This window comes from Candoia aspera, chromosome 5 (genome assembly GCF_035149785.1).
Source record: "Candoia aspera isolate rCanAsp1 chromosome 5, rCanAsp1.hap2, whole genome shotgun sequence".
NCBI lineage: Eukaryota > Metazoa > Chordata > Lepidosauria > Squamata > Boidae > Candoia > Candoia aspera.
In genome coordinates this window covers 45,151,523-45,171,306 of record NC_086157.1, presented here as the reverse complement: position 1 = coordinate 45,171,306, position 19,784 = coordinate 45,151,523, and the positions used below count along the sequence as shown (strand labels likewise).

Genomic DNA, 19,784 nt, shown 5'->3' with positions numbered 1-19,784 from the left:
CTATGCTGACAGACTCTATGCAATCAATCACATTAAGGTTAAACAATGTCTCCTTATTTGCCACTGTAGCTATCTCCCTGTAGGAGAGTGATGTTATTTTATTTTATTTATTTATATATACATACACACACACACACATATACATACACACATACACATACATACAGTATATACACACACACACACACACACACACACACACATATACACATAAACATATACATATACACATACAGTTGCAATCGAAATTATTCAACCCCCATTGAAAATCAGGTTGATTGTCAAAATGTACAGACTTTCAGCTGTTTGCAAATCAAACAAAAGCAATTGAAATAGCTCAACACAGTGAATGCTTCAAGTGGTGTCCCCAAAGTCAACTGAAAATGCAACTCATCATGACTTCTCCAGTCTCAAAATTATTCAACCCCCCTGAATAGAATCCATCACAACAACACTCATACAGTATGCAAAACAGGTGTTTTCTCAAGCACACCCAATGCAACTAATCAAGGGCTTCATTGGGTGAAGCTTGAGCTGGTACACATGAAATACCTGAATTGGCTAGGGGTTTGTTGAGTGTCACGTCTGACTGCATGATAGAAATACAGTATGGCTAAGTCAAAAGAATGGTCCAAAAAGGTAAGAGAAGAGATCATAGCCCTCCACAAACAAGGAACAGGATACAAAAAGATAGTGAAGGCACTGAATGTTCCTAGAGACACCGTTGGAAGCATAGTTCACAAGTTCAAAGTTAAAGGAACAGTGGTTACACTACCTGGAGGGGGCAGAAAAAGGAAGCTGTCAGGTGCTGCAGCCAGATTCCTGAGAAGGCGGGGGGAGAGAAACCTCGAGTGACTGCAAAAGACCTGCAGCAAGGCTTGGTGGCAATAGGCACTGAGGTTTCAGTGAGCACAGTAAGGCGCGTACTAAGCACAGAAGGTTCCCATGCCAAAACTCCAGGATGTACACCACTACTGACCCAAAAGCACAAGAAAAGTCAGCTCCAATATGCCCAATATCATATAAATAAGCCACAGAAGTTTGGGGATTCTGTTCTGTGGAGCCATGAAACAAAACTGGAACCTTTGGGCCCAATGGATCAGTGGTATGTCTGGAGGAAGAAGAATGAAGCATACGCTGAAAAGAACACTCTGCCTACAGTTAAGCATGGTGGTGGCTCGGTGATGCTCTGGGGCTGCTTTGCATCCTCTGACACTGGAAATCTGCACCGTGTGGACGCAAGATGGATTCATTGAAGCATCAGGAAATCCTAGGAGAAAACGTCATGCTGTCTGTAAGGAAGCTGAAGCTTGGGTGTCACAGGACCTTCCAACAGGACAATGATCCCAAGCATACCTCAGATTTCCACTAAGGCTTGGATGCAGAAGAAGTCCTGGAAGATTCTACAGTGGCCATCACAGTCACCTGACTTGAACCTCATAGAAAATCTCTGGTGGGACTTGAAGAAGGCGGTTGTAGCACGCAAACCCAAGAATATTACTGAACTGGAGGCCATTGCTCATGAGGAATGGGCTAAGATTCCTCAGGAACACTGCCAGAAGCTGTGTCTGGCTATGCATCTTGTTTGCAGCAGGTCATAACAGCAAAAGGGTGCTCTACTAAGTACTGAAGATGCTTGCCATGAAGGGGTTGAATAATAGTTCAAATTTATAGCCGAATTGAAATACACAGCAGAATAGATAAATTATCTGATTGGCAATATTCTTAAACTTAAAAAAAAAAAAGCCATTGCAGTTGTAACCTATTTACAAAACAATTGTTTGTAATAATCAAAGAAACTCCCAGAAAAGTGAAGTTTTAAACTGCTTCAAATGATTACACTTTTAACACATTTTCTTATTAGTACAGATGGCATTCAAATTAACTGGGAATGATTTATTGGGTATACAAGAACCACAAAAGAGGAATATTTGGCTTTGCTTGTAATTAAACTGAAAATGAATGAACTTAAGCAAAACTAATCTAATAGACAGTAAATGAATTGTGTTCAATGTACAGCTAGTATGCTTTAATGCTGTTTACTTCCACCTAGTTTTAACAATGTATAAACCCAAGCATTTATGTAATACTCCATTTTGTCAAAGCAGAGTATACCATTCCTCCAGTTCCTTATCTACAGTATATTCCCTATTTTTTTGCTTTATAACTCACTTTATAGAACAAACCAGAGGATTATACTTTAATTAATATTATATCTTAAAGAAAAAGTTTGGTACGGTCTTCAGTTTAGACCAGAGAAGCTCCTAATGATGCTGTTTTAGAACTGAAATATCAAGTGTTATATTGGTGACAATAGCTTGTCCCTCTCACCATCCTTTTTCTTATTCTTTTTCTCCCCACTACAATCCTGATACTGTTAGCTGACATGCCATAGTATACTAGCACTGCTTAGCATGCTAAGGTGGGATCTGGTTGGGTCACTTGTGCATCTACTTCAATTAGCACTCCTAAAAGCTAAATGCTTCTAGCTCCTTCATATGTAGTTGCTGAGCTAGTCATCTTAGATATTTGTTTCTGTCTATAAATACAGGTACGTGTACAGATACATATACAGTATCTATATACATATGGATATACAGTATATCTATACACACACACACACAGAGAGAGATCCCATCAATCCATTAGCCAAATACTGTGGTATACAGAGTTACTTGGGAATGTTCTCTCCCTTATCTAAGCTGCTGTCTGCCCATATAATTCCAATATATTGGGTGCTATTTTTTGCTAATTGACCAGATACCATATTTGATACTTTCATCTGAATCTTCCATGGCTAGTTCCACTGTCTGACTCAGCATATTTTGGGGTTGGTCTGTTTTTTATTTCATTCTTAACAGAAGCACCATGCTTCCCCCCATCAAAAGTAAAAATGGAGGCATAACATGGAACCCCACTATATATTGAATGTCTCCTAATCCTTACTGGCGCTGGTAGAGCATCTATATTATTCAATTCAATAAGAAATACATAGACTAAAAGGTAATCTGGAACCATGTCCTACTTTTTCTGTTCCAACAGAAGAGTCATTGGATCGGGCAAACAGATGGGATTCACTAAACTTTTGTTTTAGCCAGACTACCAGATAGGGACTAAAACAGAGACAGAGTTTATCAACGATCTAAAATTGAATTAGGTCACAAAAGGATTCGGATAAGGTTCAAGAGAAGAACAGTGTCAGGGTAAATCCAGGTCTGGGTCCAATGAGCAATTATTTCATAGCCTTTTTGAACAGATTCTTTTAACAGGCTGCTAAAAAGTCCTGTGCCCATTTATGATTACTTGAAAAGGTTTAGAACGGGACAAATCAGAATGTAATAATCAAGTTATTCTTCCTGGCACACACTAATCTAGCTTTTTTATCCAGCCTGGCAACCTATATCCCAGATGCTGAAAAAATTGAGGATCTTATTACTGCTTTTACCATATTTTGCAAATGACTTGTATCAAAGAAAATCTCAGTACAGTAAGTTGGATGTTTAAACATCTTATGCCACCACACAGAACTGATTTCGCTAATGCATCAAGCACCTCAGAGCAGTGACTGATGTTAATATAATAAATATCTCCTGGCAACATACGAAAACCCAATTAGATACTTTGCTTTGTACACAGTGAAATATCTTAGCCTTTAAGAGCAAATAAGAGGTCACTTTGAGCAGTGTGTCAGCATTCTACATCTCTGAAGCAAAAATATGTCATAAGAAAAAAAATGCTATCCAATCAGAGGGAGCATGGCCTTAGGCCAAGAATCAAATGTATAACGTTCTCCTCTCTGATTGAATTTAGCAATATAAGCAGGTCTTCAAGCAGCACACAGCTGTTGTTTCTTAGTAATAAAATATGGAATAAAGCTTCTGATATGAACATAATATTAATTTAATTCTAATGCCTGCTAATTTTAATCTTCAGATGGATCTTCACTTGTATTTTAATTATTAACTGAATTATTTGGCTTCCATAGAAAATAAAGGAACAAGTCATATCCACGCCTCAAACAGATCTGTCCTTGCATAGTGATTCAATGCATACATGATTTATTTTCTCCTGCTGGCCTTAGCTACCTGGGAAAGATAAATACAGAAGGATGTTTCATTTATATTTAAATAGTGTGATGATGGTGGACTGGCTAAGCATGAAGGACACCACCTACTCAGGAAAAATTTGCATAATCAGATCTGTGGTCCAAGTTTCTTTTGATCTTTTGCTTATTGTGTTAAAAACTACTCATTTTTCACTGTGTAGCTTAATTACCATATAGAAAAAAAATATGTCGAGCAATTAAAGGCAGTAAAGCTAAAGAGTCTAAGACAAATCCAACATCTTATTTCATGATCAGCAGTGACAGCGCACTGAACAGAATCACAGAGCAGTAAACAGAATCACAAAGCAGTGAACAGGTGCCCGTATTGCAGCTTGGGCAGATCTGATGTTCTGAAAATTGAAACGGATATATATCCAGACATTTAGCCTTGCGCAGCGCTCTCACAAGCTTCCATTCCATGCTCTTTTATGTAAATAGAGGAAACCTCTAAAAATCTTCTATTTTGTTACGGACCACCTGCCTGCAGATAAACAGGCCAGGCCACAAATTGCCGTATCACTTTTGCTCTATTTCTTATTAAAAATTTTAGCTAGGACTTTAGTCTCCTGGAGCTTGCTCAGAGGAGCCTGTTGCCCCAAAAATCTTATAATTTAAAACTAACCAAAAAAGAATGTAATAGAGGTTTCTTTATCATAATACATATTATAATGGCAAATATTATAATAATTGAAACAAAAAGGGGAAACGACTGGTTTATAACTTTGACAGTTAAAAAAAATCTTGGAACAATATTCAGTATCCTCCTGTCCTCAAGACATACTCTTCATGCATGTTGGAAAATATCCATTTTTTTCAATTACTAATACACTTCCACTTTTTTCTAGAATAGTATATTATCATTTGATTTATCTCAGAAAACACAGCTCATATTTCACTTGTGCTCTTGGTTATGCAGATAAGGAAAAGCAAGACTAAGCAGACAAAAGCAGTAAATGTTGCTAGGAAACTAATCTTTTAAAAAATGGTGCTACTTACAGGGTAAGGCTGGATAACTGTAAGGAGAATTGATTCTTTGCAGCTCCTGTAAAGAGAACAGATGAGAATGACTTCGTATTTCATGTTCCTGAGATAACATGGTTTCATTTCCAGATGAGAAAATTAGTATTTCACAACAGCATGTTTATTGCAACACAAGAGTTTTGAAAACACACCTTTCACTGATTTTCACCTTTAAAACAGGGTGCCAATTTGCCAGTAAGAATGAGGGCAATGCTGATCAAGTAAACATAGTCTTCATCCTTAACTGGCTTTCAGTGAACTTTAAAAAAAAAATAAAAAAAATAAATCCATTCAATCGTGTCTTATTCTCGGAGACTGCCTGGACAAGTCCCTGCAGTTTTCTTGGCAAGGTTTTTCAGAAGTGGTTTGCCATTGCCTCCTTCCTAGGATTGAGAGAGAGTGACTGGCCCAAGGTCACCCAGTTCTAGTCCCCCCTAAGGCAGGACTAGAACTCATGGTCTCCTGGTTTTTAGCCTGGTGCCTTAACCACTACACCAAACTGACTTTCTTAATGAACTTACCTAAAGCAAATATCCAAAATAGAGCTGAGACATTCCATGTGTTACATGAAATACCACTAGCTAGGTACCGCTCATGTGGACCCCAGAAACTTCATCTTACAAGTCAGTTTGAGTGTGTAGATCGTAAGGAATTGGACAGTATCCTGCACAATATTAGCTGTGGCACCTGTAAATCAATTCTCTGCCCTACCTTTCTACAGGGAGGTGACAGAAGGAAGTACAGACAGTAGTTAATGGGGGTTCCATTGACTTTAAAAAGGTGGGAGTATGCCTAATAGTCAAGAAGCCTCACGCATTCTGGCTATTCTGGATAATTGTCCACCTGTTATCAATGTTCTCTTTTTAGAGATTACAGTTAAGGAGCCCTAGACAAAGTGGATTATCTTGAACCTTTTCAGTCAGCATTTGGACCTGGGTATGGGATGGAAACTGTATTTGTTAGTCTTGTGGATGACCTTGATGAAACCTGGATATAGAGAGTGTGACTCTTCCTGGTACTGCTGGATCTCTCAGCTGCATTCAGTACCATTTATCATGGAATCTTTCTGGGCAAGAGTTAAGAATGGGGGGCATTGTGCTGCAGTAGTTCTCCTCATTCCTGAATGGCTGGTTGCATTCCCGAATGGCTGGTCAGTGGTAGTGGTCAGAGGTCAAGCCCTCGGATGCCCTTTCATAGGGTGCTGCAGGGTTTGGTACTGGGTCCCATGTACATGAAGCCTAAGAGAAGTTATCTATCAGCACTAGATGAGGAATAATAAATATGCTGATGATATCCAGTTATACATCACCATTCTGGCCAGACAGAAGACGTAGTACAGATCCTGTCTGTCATGAGTAAGGATGGCGAGCAGGGGGCTCCCATCCAGACTGTCAAGCGCATGCGTAGCACTGAGGAATTGGTCAGCCATTCAAAGAGACACAGATCGGGACCGCCTTAACCTTTGGGGTTTATATGTCTGGGTTTTCCCACGCTTCTTCAGTTTGTTAGGATTCCTGTTATGTACTAGCAATAAACATTAGAGACCAGTTCCTTGTCTCAGCATGTTTCCTGGCTGTTAGGACACTGTCTTGGTGTCTGGGGGCTATTAGGAGAAAGCAAGCTTAGACCAAACTGCAACAGGATTGAGTGGCTACAGATTTGGAAGCCAACTGTTTTCATAATAGTTCATATTTAGCTCTAGATGGGGATGGCTCCTGATTAGCTTCCAGGTGCAAGTCAGTGTGGTTGTTGCCTTTAGAGACATAATTTGGTTTAGCCCCTGCTCTAGGTAGGATCTGCCTATCCAGGAAATCACAAAGAGTCCTGCCACTGAAGGAATGTCATTTTCAGGGACCTTGCTGTTGAGTCAGTAATAGCTCCTCTGAAAAACCTCCCTGTATATATGGGTTGCCCTTCTTATTTTTTAAAAAAGCCTTGGAAACTTATCTGCTCCAGAAGGCCTTTGGTGAAGGGACAGAAGGTTCCCCTACATTCAAGGTGTGGGTGCATTAATGTGATGTTATAGGATAATGTCTTCTAATTGAAGTTGACTTTTTTAACCCTATTACTGAAAACACAGTTTTGTAAGCTGCTTAGTCTTCCAAATGGAAGCCTGAGCAAATAAGTAACCAAGAGAAGAAAAGAATGAATAAAGATAAAACATTTCTGTATTTTAGACTTTATCATGTACAATTTCAAATCCTTGCTACATATCTCATAGTCCATAAATTAAAATGGATGAATATGTGATAATACTCTTGCTTCAGAATTTAAAATACAAATGATGAACACTAAAAATAATAACAGAGTTAATAATCTTCTACTGTATTAAATTCAAATGAATTGAGTTACAATGGACAGCTTTATACCGTAAGCATCATGTAAGCTACTGAACATCAGTGGCTCCACATGCTAATATGCTGCCTGCTGATACTTCCGTAGTCAGTGCACAAATTGTAATCCACTATGTTCACTTTCACAGATGCAATCTACTTTCAACATAGTATCACTTATATAGATAGAAATGTTCTGTTAAAGTGCAAAAGGCATACTTATGTGGCTCTGTTAACACTCTCAGATTACTTCACTCAGATGTTCATGTGTTTGCTGCAAAAAAAATGCCAAACTTATTTATCATATTAGGTATGAAGCTGCCCTTCAAAAATGTATTTATATGCCAAGTTTAACTTTCCAGCTTTAGGTCACAGTGAAAAGTATAAATTCAGCTATTTAAAGAATTAATATATTAATATAGTCAGACATTTTTAACCAGTAAATTGGATATGTGGATAGTCCAGTGGGACACAGAGAGCAGTAAAGGTTTTGCTGGGCTACAAAGTATTTCATAATATCAAGTGATTCAGAAACATGTGGATAAATGCATGTTTATTTGCCATGTAACTTTCTCAAAGCCAATATTTGTTTTATTACATTGATGGGATGTTTTTCTTTTATAAATTGGGGAAAGGTTAGTTGCCACTTGACTGTGATGAACTTGATTTTCTGTTGGCACCCCTAATTTCCAGTGCAATTAATTGTCTACTTCTGAGAATTATTGCCTGGCTGAGTGAAGTGTAACTAATTTGCATGCTGTGCTGTTCAGTTACAAAAACAAATCACCAAGCCTGCATCAGCCAGAATGAATGTGAAATTCCAAACAATTATTCATGAATAATCCAACTGAAACAAGTGAGAACTCATGGTAAGTACTTCCACGTTTGCAACTTATTTTATTGGGCCTTAAAACTATTTATCTCTGCACTCCATCTTGCCTTAAACAATTCTGCAAAAATTAATAGGATGCAAAGAACAATTGTAGCAGTTCCTTACAGAATATAGCTGCCTTTCTACATTCCCACCCCAAGTACTGTACCAGGATACCACATGTCTCTACTATTACTTTCTAATAATAGGGAAAAGAAAAGCAGGATGTACACTTGATTTGCCACAGATATAGAAATCCAAATCAGCAACTCTGTGGATAGTACTCTGAAAAGAGGGATATTTGCAGTGTGACAGAGTCAGGACAAAACATTGTTCAAGTTGTTCTTGTTGGTAGAGGTGGTAGCAAAGTGGAGGCTGTATGCATGAGGTGAATAATTTTGTTATGGAATGGCTTTTTGTACGTCTTTGTACAAACAGAAAGCAGCTCCCATTATTTAGGGCTGTTATCCTTTGGTATTTAGATGATTGTTTTAGGTTGTGGTCCATGGAATCTGATGTACATATGGTATAATAGCCTGTCAAATTCCCTAAGAATTTTTATAATATCAGGTCTCAGGATCATTAGCCATCATACAATTTTGTCAAGTTATTATGATATATTGTACAGACAATTGAACTCAAAACAAAAACTGCTGCAGGTTTATTGATGAACTCATATGTCATCTCCAGAAGCACCACCAGTATTCATAGGCAACTAGTACTATACTAGGTACAGAACACAAAAACCATGATATAAATAGGTAGCTACACAATCTTCATCTTTCTTTCTTTCTTCTTTCTTTTGAACTAGTATATCTTCTTAACTGAATTAGGCTTGAGAAATAAAAGACAGCATCCCTTACTCCAAGGTCTGGAAACTATTTTGTAGTCAGAAGCTCCACTTTTTAATTTTTCTTTTTCACTGGTCAATGGTTTAAAGGGGAAAGGAATAATATAGTCAGTGTTGTATTATTACTTTTTAAGGCAAAAATACAACAAATATGCTGGACCTATCGGAGCCTGCAAAGACTTACTTTGGTTTCTTGACATCACCATTATTTGGCAATATGCTACCAAATTTCTGAGACACAGTCCTGTGGGAGGTCTCCAAAGGCTTTTTAAAAAAAAGCTTGGGAACTCCAGGTTGCTCACCCTTCTTTAGTCAGTCAAGTTAGTGCTCCTCCCAGCATATGTTATTAAAATATCTTAAAACCACAAATATTATTTCAACACTAAAGCTTCAAAGCCTAATAAGTCTCTATAGATTGAGACAAATGCACCTCATATGTCATACATTCCTGACCAAAGACAAATTAAGTACAACAATCACCTCAGAATATAGTACACAGGCAGCAATAACCTTAGTTGGCATATCCTTTGCTAAGGTCAATACCTAAATTTCCTTGATTTTGCAACAATTAATTCTGGGTTAACAATAAGCCATATAAAAATTATTTAAAGATTATGGGGATGTCAGTGTCACTATGAGTATGTTTAATAGGCCCACCTATATCATGCTGGAAATGCAGGATATAGAACATGAGTAGAAAGGTGAATAGAAAGATCACATTATAGAACTTTATCAAGGTCAAAACAATATTACTAAATACAACCTTTCTTAGTCTGCATGAAACATAGAAATTTTAATATGGGTTTTGCCATTGGCTGTGAACTATAAACATTTTTTTACTTAATGTAAAAATAGATCTTGAGGTGATTCCCTTGCATGGAACCAAACCATGAGACAATTGGCCCCCAATCCCATTCTGATGACAGAGTAGGAAGCAGTTGTGGGGGAGAGCGGGGGAGGAGAGAGCAAAAGAACTAAATCAAACCATAGACACTCATGAAATAAACTCAGGTAAAGATGGATAGACTTATTGGAGTAGGGGGGCACACTGTCTCTTTGGGGACCAGCACACATCCACTCCTCACACAAAACGTTTCTTATTCTTTCCCAACCACCCCAACTGTCAGGACTGTTGTTTTCATACACCCTTAACAGCAATGAGGAAACAGTGATCTCATATACAGTACTGTGCAAAAGTTTTAGGCAGGTGTGAAAAAATGCTGTAAAGTAAGAATGCTTTCAAAAATATATATTGTAATTGTTTATGTTTATCAATTTACAAAATGCAAAGTGAGTGAACAGAAGAGAAATCCAAATCAAATCAATATTTGGTGTGACCACCCTTTGCCTTCAAACAGCATCAATTCTTCTAGGTACGTTTGCACACAGTTTTTGAAGGAACTCGGCAGGTAGGTTGTTCCAAACTTCTTGGAGAACTAACCACAGATCTCCTGTGGATGTCGGCTGCCTCAAATCATTCTGTCTCTTCATGTAATCCCAGACAGACTCGATGATGTGGAGATCAGGGCTCTGTGGGGGCCAAACCATCACTTCCAGGACTCTTTGTTCTTCTTTATGCTGAAGATAGTTCTTAATGACATTGGCTGTATGTTTGGGGTCATTGTCCTGCTGCAAAATAAATTTGGGGCCAATCACACACCTCCATGATGGATAAGTATCTACCTGTATTTTTCAGCATTGAGGACACCATTGATCCTGACCAAATCTTCATTTGCAGAAACGCAGCCCCAGACTTGCAAGGTACCTCCACCATGCTTCACTGTTGCCTGCAGACACTCATTATTGTACCACTCTCCAGCCCTTTGGCGAACAAACTGCCTCCTGCGACAGCCAAATATTTCAAAGTTTGACTCATCAGTCCAGAGCACCTGCTGAAATTTTTCTGCATCCCAGTTCCTACATTTTCGTGCATAGTTGAGTCGCTTAGCCTTGTTTCCACGTTGGAGGTATGGCTTTTTGGCCGCAAGTCTTCCATGAAGACCACTTCTGGCCAGACTTCTCCGGACAGTAGATGGGTGTACCAGGTCCCACTGATCTCCACCAGTTCTGTGCTGATGGCACTGCTGGACATCTTCCGATGTTGAAGGGAAGTAAGCATGATGTGTCTTTCATCTGCTGCATTATGTTTCCTTGGCCAACCACTGTGTCTACGGTCCTCAACATTGCCCGTTTCTTTGTGCTTTTTCAAAAGAGCTTGAACAGCACATCTTGAAACCCCAGTCTGCTTTGAAATTTTTGCCTGGGAGAGACCTTGCTGATGCAGTATAACTACCTGTTGCTGTGCTCAGTCTTGCCATGGTGTGTGGCCTGTAACATGAAACTGTCTTCCACAACCTCACCTTAGTAGCAGAGTTTGGCTGTTCCTCACCCAGTTTTAAGCCTCCTACACAGCTGTTTCTGTTTCAGTTAATGACTGTGTTTCAACCTACATATGAAATTGATGATCATTAGCACCTGCTTGGTATAATTTGTTAATCATACACCTGACTCTAATCCTACAAGATCCCTGACTTTGTGCAAGTGTACACGTGTAAGAATTTATGCTGTTTTGAAGCCAAAGGGTGGTCACACCAAATATTGATTTGATTTAGATTTCTCTTCTGTTCGCTCGCTTTGCATTTTGTAAATTGATAAGCATAAACAATTACAATATATATTTTTGAAAGCATTCTTACTTTACAGCATTTTTTCATTGTGCCGAAAGAGCTTTTTGGTTGCTAATAGCAGTGGAGCAACAAACCTTGAGATGAATTCATGACAAGGAGAAATACACTTCATTCTCTCTCAGCCTCATCCCTAAAGGTTGTATTGAGAAAGTGGGTAAATAGAGATGACTCTCATTGTACATCCACTTCTTCCAATGGCTCACCAAATATTTAGGGCAGCATGGGGAGGGGAATCATCTGTAGGTTGAGTCATGGCAACTGGATTTCTTTCTTTTGGTTGAAACATTTCGCTGCTTGGACAAGGCTTCAAAACAGCATCAATTCTTACACGTGCATACTTTGTATGCTTTGTATAGACAATTCCACCTGGATGACTAAGAATCTTCATCGACAGGGGGAGGGGAACTGCAGCTTAGGAATCTGGAAAGAGCTACATGTGAGCCTTCTGAATGCTAACTTGCACTTGGCTATCTGATGAGCACTGATCGATAAAACTATTATAGGAGAACAATTCAATTTTTAAGAGGTGAGAAAGGTAAAAGATACATTCTGTAAAGGGTAGGAAAGGAAACTTTAAGGAGAAAAAATGAAGGAGATACAAATTGAGAATACAAAAACATTTCCTCAAAAATCTTGAAACCTTAAAGAAAACTTAGATACAGCACAAAGAGAAAAATACATTTTAATGAAGGAAAACCCAATCATTCTATAAATTTTCTAAGAAATGCAGCTCCAACGTACATATCTCCTCTTAACAGTACAAAGTATTGTCATGAGTAATGGCAGAATTCAGGAATGAACTTCTTTCAGCTCCAGGTAATTCATTCAGTTACCTAGATATCTTAAATTCTGTATTTTTCTGGTTAAAACAGATAAGGGTGGATCAATTTTTAAAGAACCCAGGCTAAGAAATCTGTTAACTATGTGAGTCTTTGTACACTGAATTTCAGATCGAAATATGAAAATTATATCCCTTTCATATTTTCTTTTTACAGCATTCCATTCATTATATTCAATTAATGTTGCCTCTTTTAAAATAAGCTATCATTGCCACCACTACTACAGTAAAGTCCACTGCTCTAATTAATTCTGAACAATCTGAATAACATGGTTGTAGATGCTATAAAACAAAATCAGATGTTTAAATGAAGGATCATATAGACCAGTGTTTCTTAACCTTGGCAACTTTAAGATGTGTGGACTTCAACTCCCATGCTGGCTAGGGAATTCTGGGAGTTGAAGTCCACACATCTTAAAGTTGCCAAGGTTCAGGAACACTGATACAGACCAGTAACAAGGGAGATACAGTCGTTGTTGTTAGTTGCTGTCGAGTCATTTACAACTCATGGCGACCCTACGTATAACGGAACAAAATGCTGCTTGGTCCTGCGCCATATGCCTGACTGTTCCAATGTTTGCATCCATTGTTGCTGTAATTTTATCAATCCATCACATAGAAGACACCACATACTTGGGATGTGGGCAAGCTTTTCTGATGCCTGAAAAATAATAACTCTACTACCTATTTGTAGGAGCAATGTTGCACTTATAATTCAGTTCTAACTGTAAAGAACAAGATACTTCTAGAAGCATTTATTCCTAACAGTCAGGAATCTTTAACAAAGCCCTTTTCTGCAGTCTTACAGGAGTGGCTGCTGGATTTCGTGGGCAGTGATGGTAACCTTAAGCATAATAAGCCTCACAGAATGATGAATTAGTGCTGGATAGTGGGAGCCACTATTTAATTACTCACAACTCCTTTGTTTACAAACATATAAAAAGAGCATAGGTGAAGACAGATAGCTGGCATTCCTGCAAGGCTGCAGACATCACACTCTAGACCAGGTCTCTACTGGAGGACCTTTATTCTTACTGGATTTCTGAAGTTCAGAGTGACTGTCAACCAAGACATGCTACATTTACATCTGAATATATGCCTGTAGCTGAACTTTCTATAAGTTCATGTAACTATTTGATGTGATTTAGCTTCTCTTTTGGGGGGAGGGGTATTTATTGGAGGGTGAACAGTTGCAAATTTGTCCTAATTTAAGTTTGCTAGTGGTTTAAAAGTCATAAATTCAGCAAGACCAAAAATACATGCCAGTCCAATTTAATTTCAAAGAGAAGAGACAGGGGTGTCTGCATGAGAGAAAAAGTCAAGAGGGGGCTTCATTTTCATGGTCACAGCTTCAACTTGACTTTTTTGACTTGCACATATCATGGACACTCCTAGGAACTGAGTTCCAAATGGTAGCCAAACTTCACAGAGCAAGCCAATGTTCATCATCAGACACAAGCAGGGGTTGAAGTTTTTCGAAAGTTTCACAGGAAAAGCTAGTTACGATGAAAGCCAGCTACGGTTTAAAGTAAAATACAAGGCACACTGCATTGCACTGTCATGGAAAGTATTTCTAGCCCCAGTTAATATTGTATTTAAGGACCTTAAATATAGGAAATTTTCAGCTTTAATATAGCTAATTAGCCTGAATATAGCTAATAAGGATCAATCCTATTTCCAGCTCCAGGCTGCTCCTGAACAGACTTGTCTGTGCCGGATACTTCTTGCATAACCAGATAGTCCTTGGCCTCTTCACATATTTTTATGGGTACGGTGTTCTTCTTGTTCAAGGCCTGAATCACAAGGGCTAGGACTAGTGAGGCTCAACGCCAGCATATCACTGATGCTAAGACTAAAAACTTCTGGGTCTAATATTGTTTGCTTTGCCTTGATCTTCTCATCTGAGGATTGTTTTTCAGCTAGAGGCATGAAATCATTATACTGAAACAGAAGAGGTCTGTCAGTGTATCAAAACAATCAAAAATTATCCTAGCAATGTAAGCAACAATACATGGATTGGTGGATCACATCATTATATGAATATATTCATGATCATTTAAAAGGATGAAATGAAGGAAGCGATTAACTTATTTTCTGTATTGTCAGTCTGGAAACCTTCCAGCTCAGAATATATTACAGCATTTTATTTAAAAAACCTGCCCCACAGACAGAGTTCATTGTATCAGATTGGGTTTTATAAATTGCGTCAGAGTCAGATTTATAAATTATAACCGTCAAATTATGGAAAGGCAGAATGATCTGTAACATTAAGGAAGCTGCTCATTTTGAAAGAATGAGCAAGTTTTTCAGCTGTCAACTTATTTGAAAAATACTGTCCTATAGCGTGCTAGGAATTTTTCAAAGAGTTATGCCTTCCTACATTTCCATTGCTGAATATATTTCTTGATAGCTCTCAGAAGACTCAAAGATCAGCTGAAGGAGAAAAACTCTCAAAATCTCAGCTATCCATGGAACTGCAAGGGGGAAAAAAAAGTAATAAAATGTATCTATTCCTCATCTTCAGGAAATCTCTACATAAATCCATAGGCCAGCTGTTGAGAACATTTAGAACTTAACTTATTGCATAGCCAATAAATGACTGTTCCAGATTTCTTTAGCTCAGTATCTTCATACTAATATAAAGGCGGGGTGGGGGGTGGGGAATACATGGCTTGACATTAGTGTATTCAATATTTCCTTGTTCCTATATTAGCATATCCAGCAGAATTGGTTTGAAGCAGTAGAGAAATGTTAAAATAGTATCACATCACATGTTTCTTTTTAAAACATTATTAAGATGTGGGGTTAGCAGGAGTTCGCAGCAGGTATCTACTTAGTTCAAAGCTTCAACTAAGAGTCACATATGTGAGATGGGTGGCTATATAAATTGAACAAATAAATAATCTAACTAAATAATAATTTTTCATTAAAAAATATCAATCCTGGGGAAATAAGATGCCAACAAATACAAGCTGGTCAGCCTTGAACAGAACGATTTCAGGCTAATTTGACCCTTACCAGTCCCCACTGGCTTCATCAAAAGAATGAAGAGATACAGCAAAAAAAGTTAATAGAGGCTTCTTAAGAATTATCCTGGACAAAACCTGTGCATGAGAAAAAGTGATAAATAGTTTCACCCTTTCCTTAACTTCTCCTACTCAATACTCCTATATCTGGAAACTATTGCCAGTCCTGCCTCTGTCATTTCACCTGCACTTCTTTTATCCTTTCTCTGATCAAGTTCTGCTATTCCAGTAGGCATCTGACAAAGGCCTAGGACACATCAGGGGTGTCGTCAGGAGGAGGTCAAATAAGTCACGATGGTGGCTCTGACTGTGTGATTTGTGACACTAGTAAAAAAGGGATAAGGCTTTGATTATGCAGTTATGGCCATCATTTTGACTTGTTTGACCTCCCCCTGTGGATACCACCGAGACATATATACTTGCCTGGAGCCAACCTGTGCATGTTTTGGTGTTTTCATTTTCCTCCTAGTTCGCACTAATTAACTCATCCCACCCCCCGCTGGTATTAATTCAAACTAAATCTTCTGACAAGCAGATAATCAGTTTATTTAATTTCTTCTCTTAAAAAGAGAATAATCATACATCTATTTTGCTGTGAATCTTCCTGCTTCAGATTTGCTAGTTACCAAAACTAAGGCTACTTTAAAAATAATAGGGGACTTGGGCTACTTTATATGGGCTGCAAAATCTGGACAACCACTAAGTGGCAGCAAAGAGGTACAAAAACGTTTGCTTCTGCTGCCATCTAGCAGTCATCTGTCTTTTGCAGTCCAGGTACTGCAGTCTTTTAGGGTACATACAGGTTTTGGGATGCCTAGTGACAATTCCAGCTAAACTTTCCAGTTCTCACTATTTGACCCAAGATATTGGTCAAATCTGAAACTATGATAGAAAGTAGAGGATATATTCCCCAAAATTATATATATCCAGTGTTATAGAAAAGGCCATAAGAAAGCTAACCAACAAAAGTATTTAATTTATTTGGTAAATACCCAAATCAGATGTATCTGATTTAGCATTATATGAACAAGCCTAGAAGAATCTCAGGAATGTTGTGTGGTTCCTGGCATATCTATAAAGAGGAAATTGGAAACTTTGAATTGTAGAGGCTGTTTTTTTTAAAACTGACCTGCAGCTTACTGTGATAGTCTGGGCTCAGACTAACTGAGATTAAGATACCCTTAATTCATAACTCATCAGTTTTTTAAACAAACCATACTCCACATTAAACATATTTTTTGGTTCTTTATGTAATGCTCAGCTAATCAGTGGTGGATGTTCTGAATCCCTTGCAGCAACTTTATGGGAAAAGGGGATACAAACACGAGACAGGGCTTCCTGTGCCTTCTTGCCATTACTGCAGGTGTTGATTATTTTTACATCTAAACTGAAGAAAAGTGTGCTGTAGTTCCCTCCCCACAAACAGGTCCACCCAGTGAAAAAAAATTATAAACAGCACCCTCCCAAATGTCATAAAATACAAGGAAAAATGTCATAGACTTTTCTGAGTAGACAGTATTCATGTATTTATACAGTAAGCAGTGTCTGTATCTGTATCTGTACAGTATCTGTATCTCTGTGTGTGTTTGTGTGTGTTTGTGTGTGTATGTGTGTGTGTGTGTGTGTATACATATATACACACACACACACACACACACACTTACACACACACATACATACTGTATAAATAAATAAAAAGAGGTAAGGAATGCACATCAGGAATTGGAGAATATTCTGGCCATTAAATGATCAGTGTTTGAGTTGTCAGAAATGTACTAAGTATAAGAACTCTCTAACAAGGAATAAAAATGGCTGGTATCTTAGTTTATATTTTTCTGTGTGTGCATTTTCTAACCCAAACACTTCAGTGTTATGATTGTTTAATATATTCTAATCCACTTTTTTGTAATCCACTCAGTCTCGTCCAATTCTCGGAGACTGCCTGAACAAGTCCCTGCAGTTTTCTTGGCAAGATTTTCAGAAGTGGTTTGCCATTGCCTTCTTCCTAGGGCTGAGACTGGCCCAAGGTCATTCTACTGGCTTTGTGCCTAAGGCAGGACTTGAACTCTCAGTCTCCCAGTTTCTAGCCTAGTGCCTTAACCACTACACAACACTGGCTTTCAAAGCTATTTAAGAGTTACTAAAACATTGAATACTGTCCAGAGAAATAATAACTTTTAATGCATCTTGAAACCATAAACACAATTAGTGTAAAATGTATTCATGCTAATGATTAAAATGTAGACTGAAAATTTTTAAAGTGTTTGTGGGAAAATGGAATGAACTATGAGTACATATGCAACATCATCAACATCACACAATTTTACTTAGGGACTTCTAGGGGAGGCATGACGAACTAAAGATGTCTCTGCGAAAGCAGAGCGATGACCACGGCAAAGGTTCAGAACCTCTCCAGATAAGAAGTGGATGGGAGATCACCCACATGTGCTCTGGATGGCTGCTCCTTGTGAAGAGACCGCAGGATAGCAGACTACCTCAGGTTTGAGCACAAAGGGATTAGCCATCTTGTTTGCAACCACGGTGGAGCCTTTTAAAGCAGGGGTCCCCAACCCCCTGGCTGCAGACCGGTACCAGTTCATGGCCTGTTAGGAACCATGCCTCACAGCAGGAGGTGAGCGATGGGTAAGCAAGTGAATTTACAGCCTGAGTATTTACAGCCACTCCTCATCGCTCGCATGACCGCCTGAGCTCCACCTCCTTGTCAGAGAAAGCAAGCCCATTGGCTGCTATCTCCAAACAGCATGAAGAAAAAAGAATAAAAGGTCAGGAAAAAGAGGAAGTGCTTGAATCATCCTGAAACCATCCCCCGCCCCCCAGTCCGTGGAAAAATTGTCTTCCACGAAACTGGTCCCTGGTGCCAAAAAGGTTGGGAACCACTGTTTTAAAGGACACTAAATTCCCAAGCCTCACTTTCTAATTGCTTTTAGAAATTGCCTATTGACCATCTTAAAGCTATTAGAACCCTTTGGAACAACAAGTTTGAAGTTGCCGGGTGAGTTTTGCTTCAACTCTAAACAAAAGAAAATTAATTACAAGCTTAAGAACTTAAAGAATTTGAAATAAACAGCAAAAAGCTAAATACAATTTTGATCTAAGAAAGTTACAAATGGATTAAGGGTCCAGTTAAATTTGGAATATTGACTTTTACTCTTAGATTTTGGAATTAACTATAAAAAATAAATAGCTTCTTGTGGGAACCAGAGTTATTTTGGCTATCTTGGTTCATAACAAAGATAAGCAACTTTATGATTTTAGAAACTGGACACCAGAGGAGACTAAAGATTCTACGCAGAAGGAAAAAAATACAAGCCAACTTTTGGTGTTGGTTAATTGGGACTTACAAAATGACAAAAACATCATAACATTGGAAATATTAAAGGAAATCTTTGAGAAATGGAGCCAGAAATTAATAGCTATAATATCAACAGTGTCAGTAATGATGTCTGCTTCTATGGATAGAGTACGTATAAAAGATGTTAATTAAGGACCGACAGATGTGGATAAAATTTGGTCTGACAAGACAGAGAAAGTACCGAAAGTGGAACTACACATGGCAGACCAAGAGAATGGTTTGGAAAAGGAAGCTTTATTGGATATACAAAAGAAACTGGCTGAAGTTTTAAAAATTAAAGGGGAAATACAAGTGACAAACCAAGAGAATGACCTGGAAAACATTTTCTTATTGGATCTACAAAAGAGGCTTGTTAAATCCTTGAAGAAGTCTGTGCAATGGGATAAAGAAGAATTGAAGAGATATCAAATCCTAAAACAGTATTTGAATAAGTTAACGTTAAGACTGTTAGAAGAAAAAGGAATATAAAGTTGATTTATTTGATCAAGGTTAAAATAAGACATTGATCTGCAATGTTCTGACAACCCTTTACGGACTTTTTGCTGACATCAAGATTGAAAAGTTGATGTTTTATTGATTTGGTTATACGTAGATAAAGGATGGGATATGGGATGAAGAGATATCTGTTTGTAACCTTATACTGTAGGGAGTGAAAGTTACTAAATTTGTCTATCCTTGTTG

At 38.2% G+C, this 19,784-nt stretch overlaps 1 protein-coding gene across 1 annotated transcript in view; it reads right to left on the bottom strand.

Annotated features, from left to right (window-relative positions):
• FRMPD4 (FERM and PDZ domain containing 4) overlaps positions 1 to 19,784 on the bottom strand; it is a 243,355-nt gene that overhangs the window by 42,940 nt on the left and 180,631 nt on the right. Inside the window, exons 5-6 of the mRNA XM_063305095.1 lie at positions 5,098 to 5,147; positions 4,012 to 4,013 (exon numbers count right to left, since the gene is read on the bottom strand). Coding sequence (XP_063161165.1) covers positions 4,012 to 4,013; positions 5,098 to 5,147 — 52 coding nt within the window. The remainder of the gene's footprint in view (positions 1 to 4,011; positions 4,014 to 5,097; positions 5,148 to 19,784) is intronic.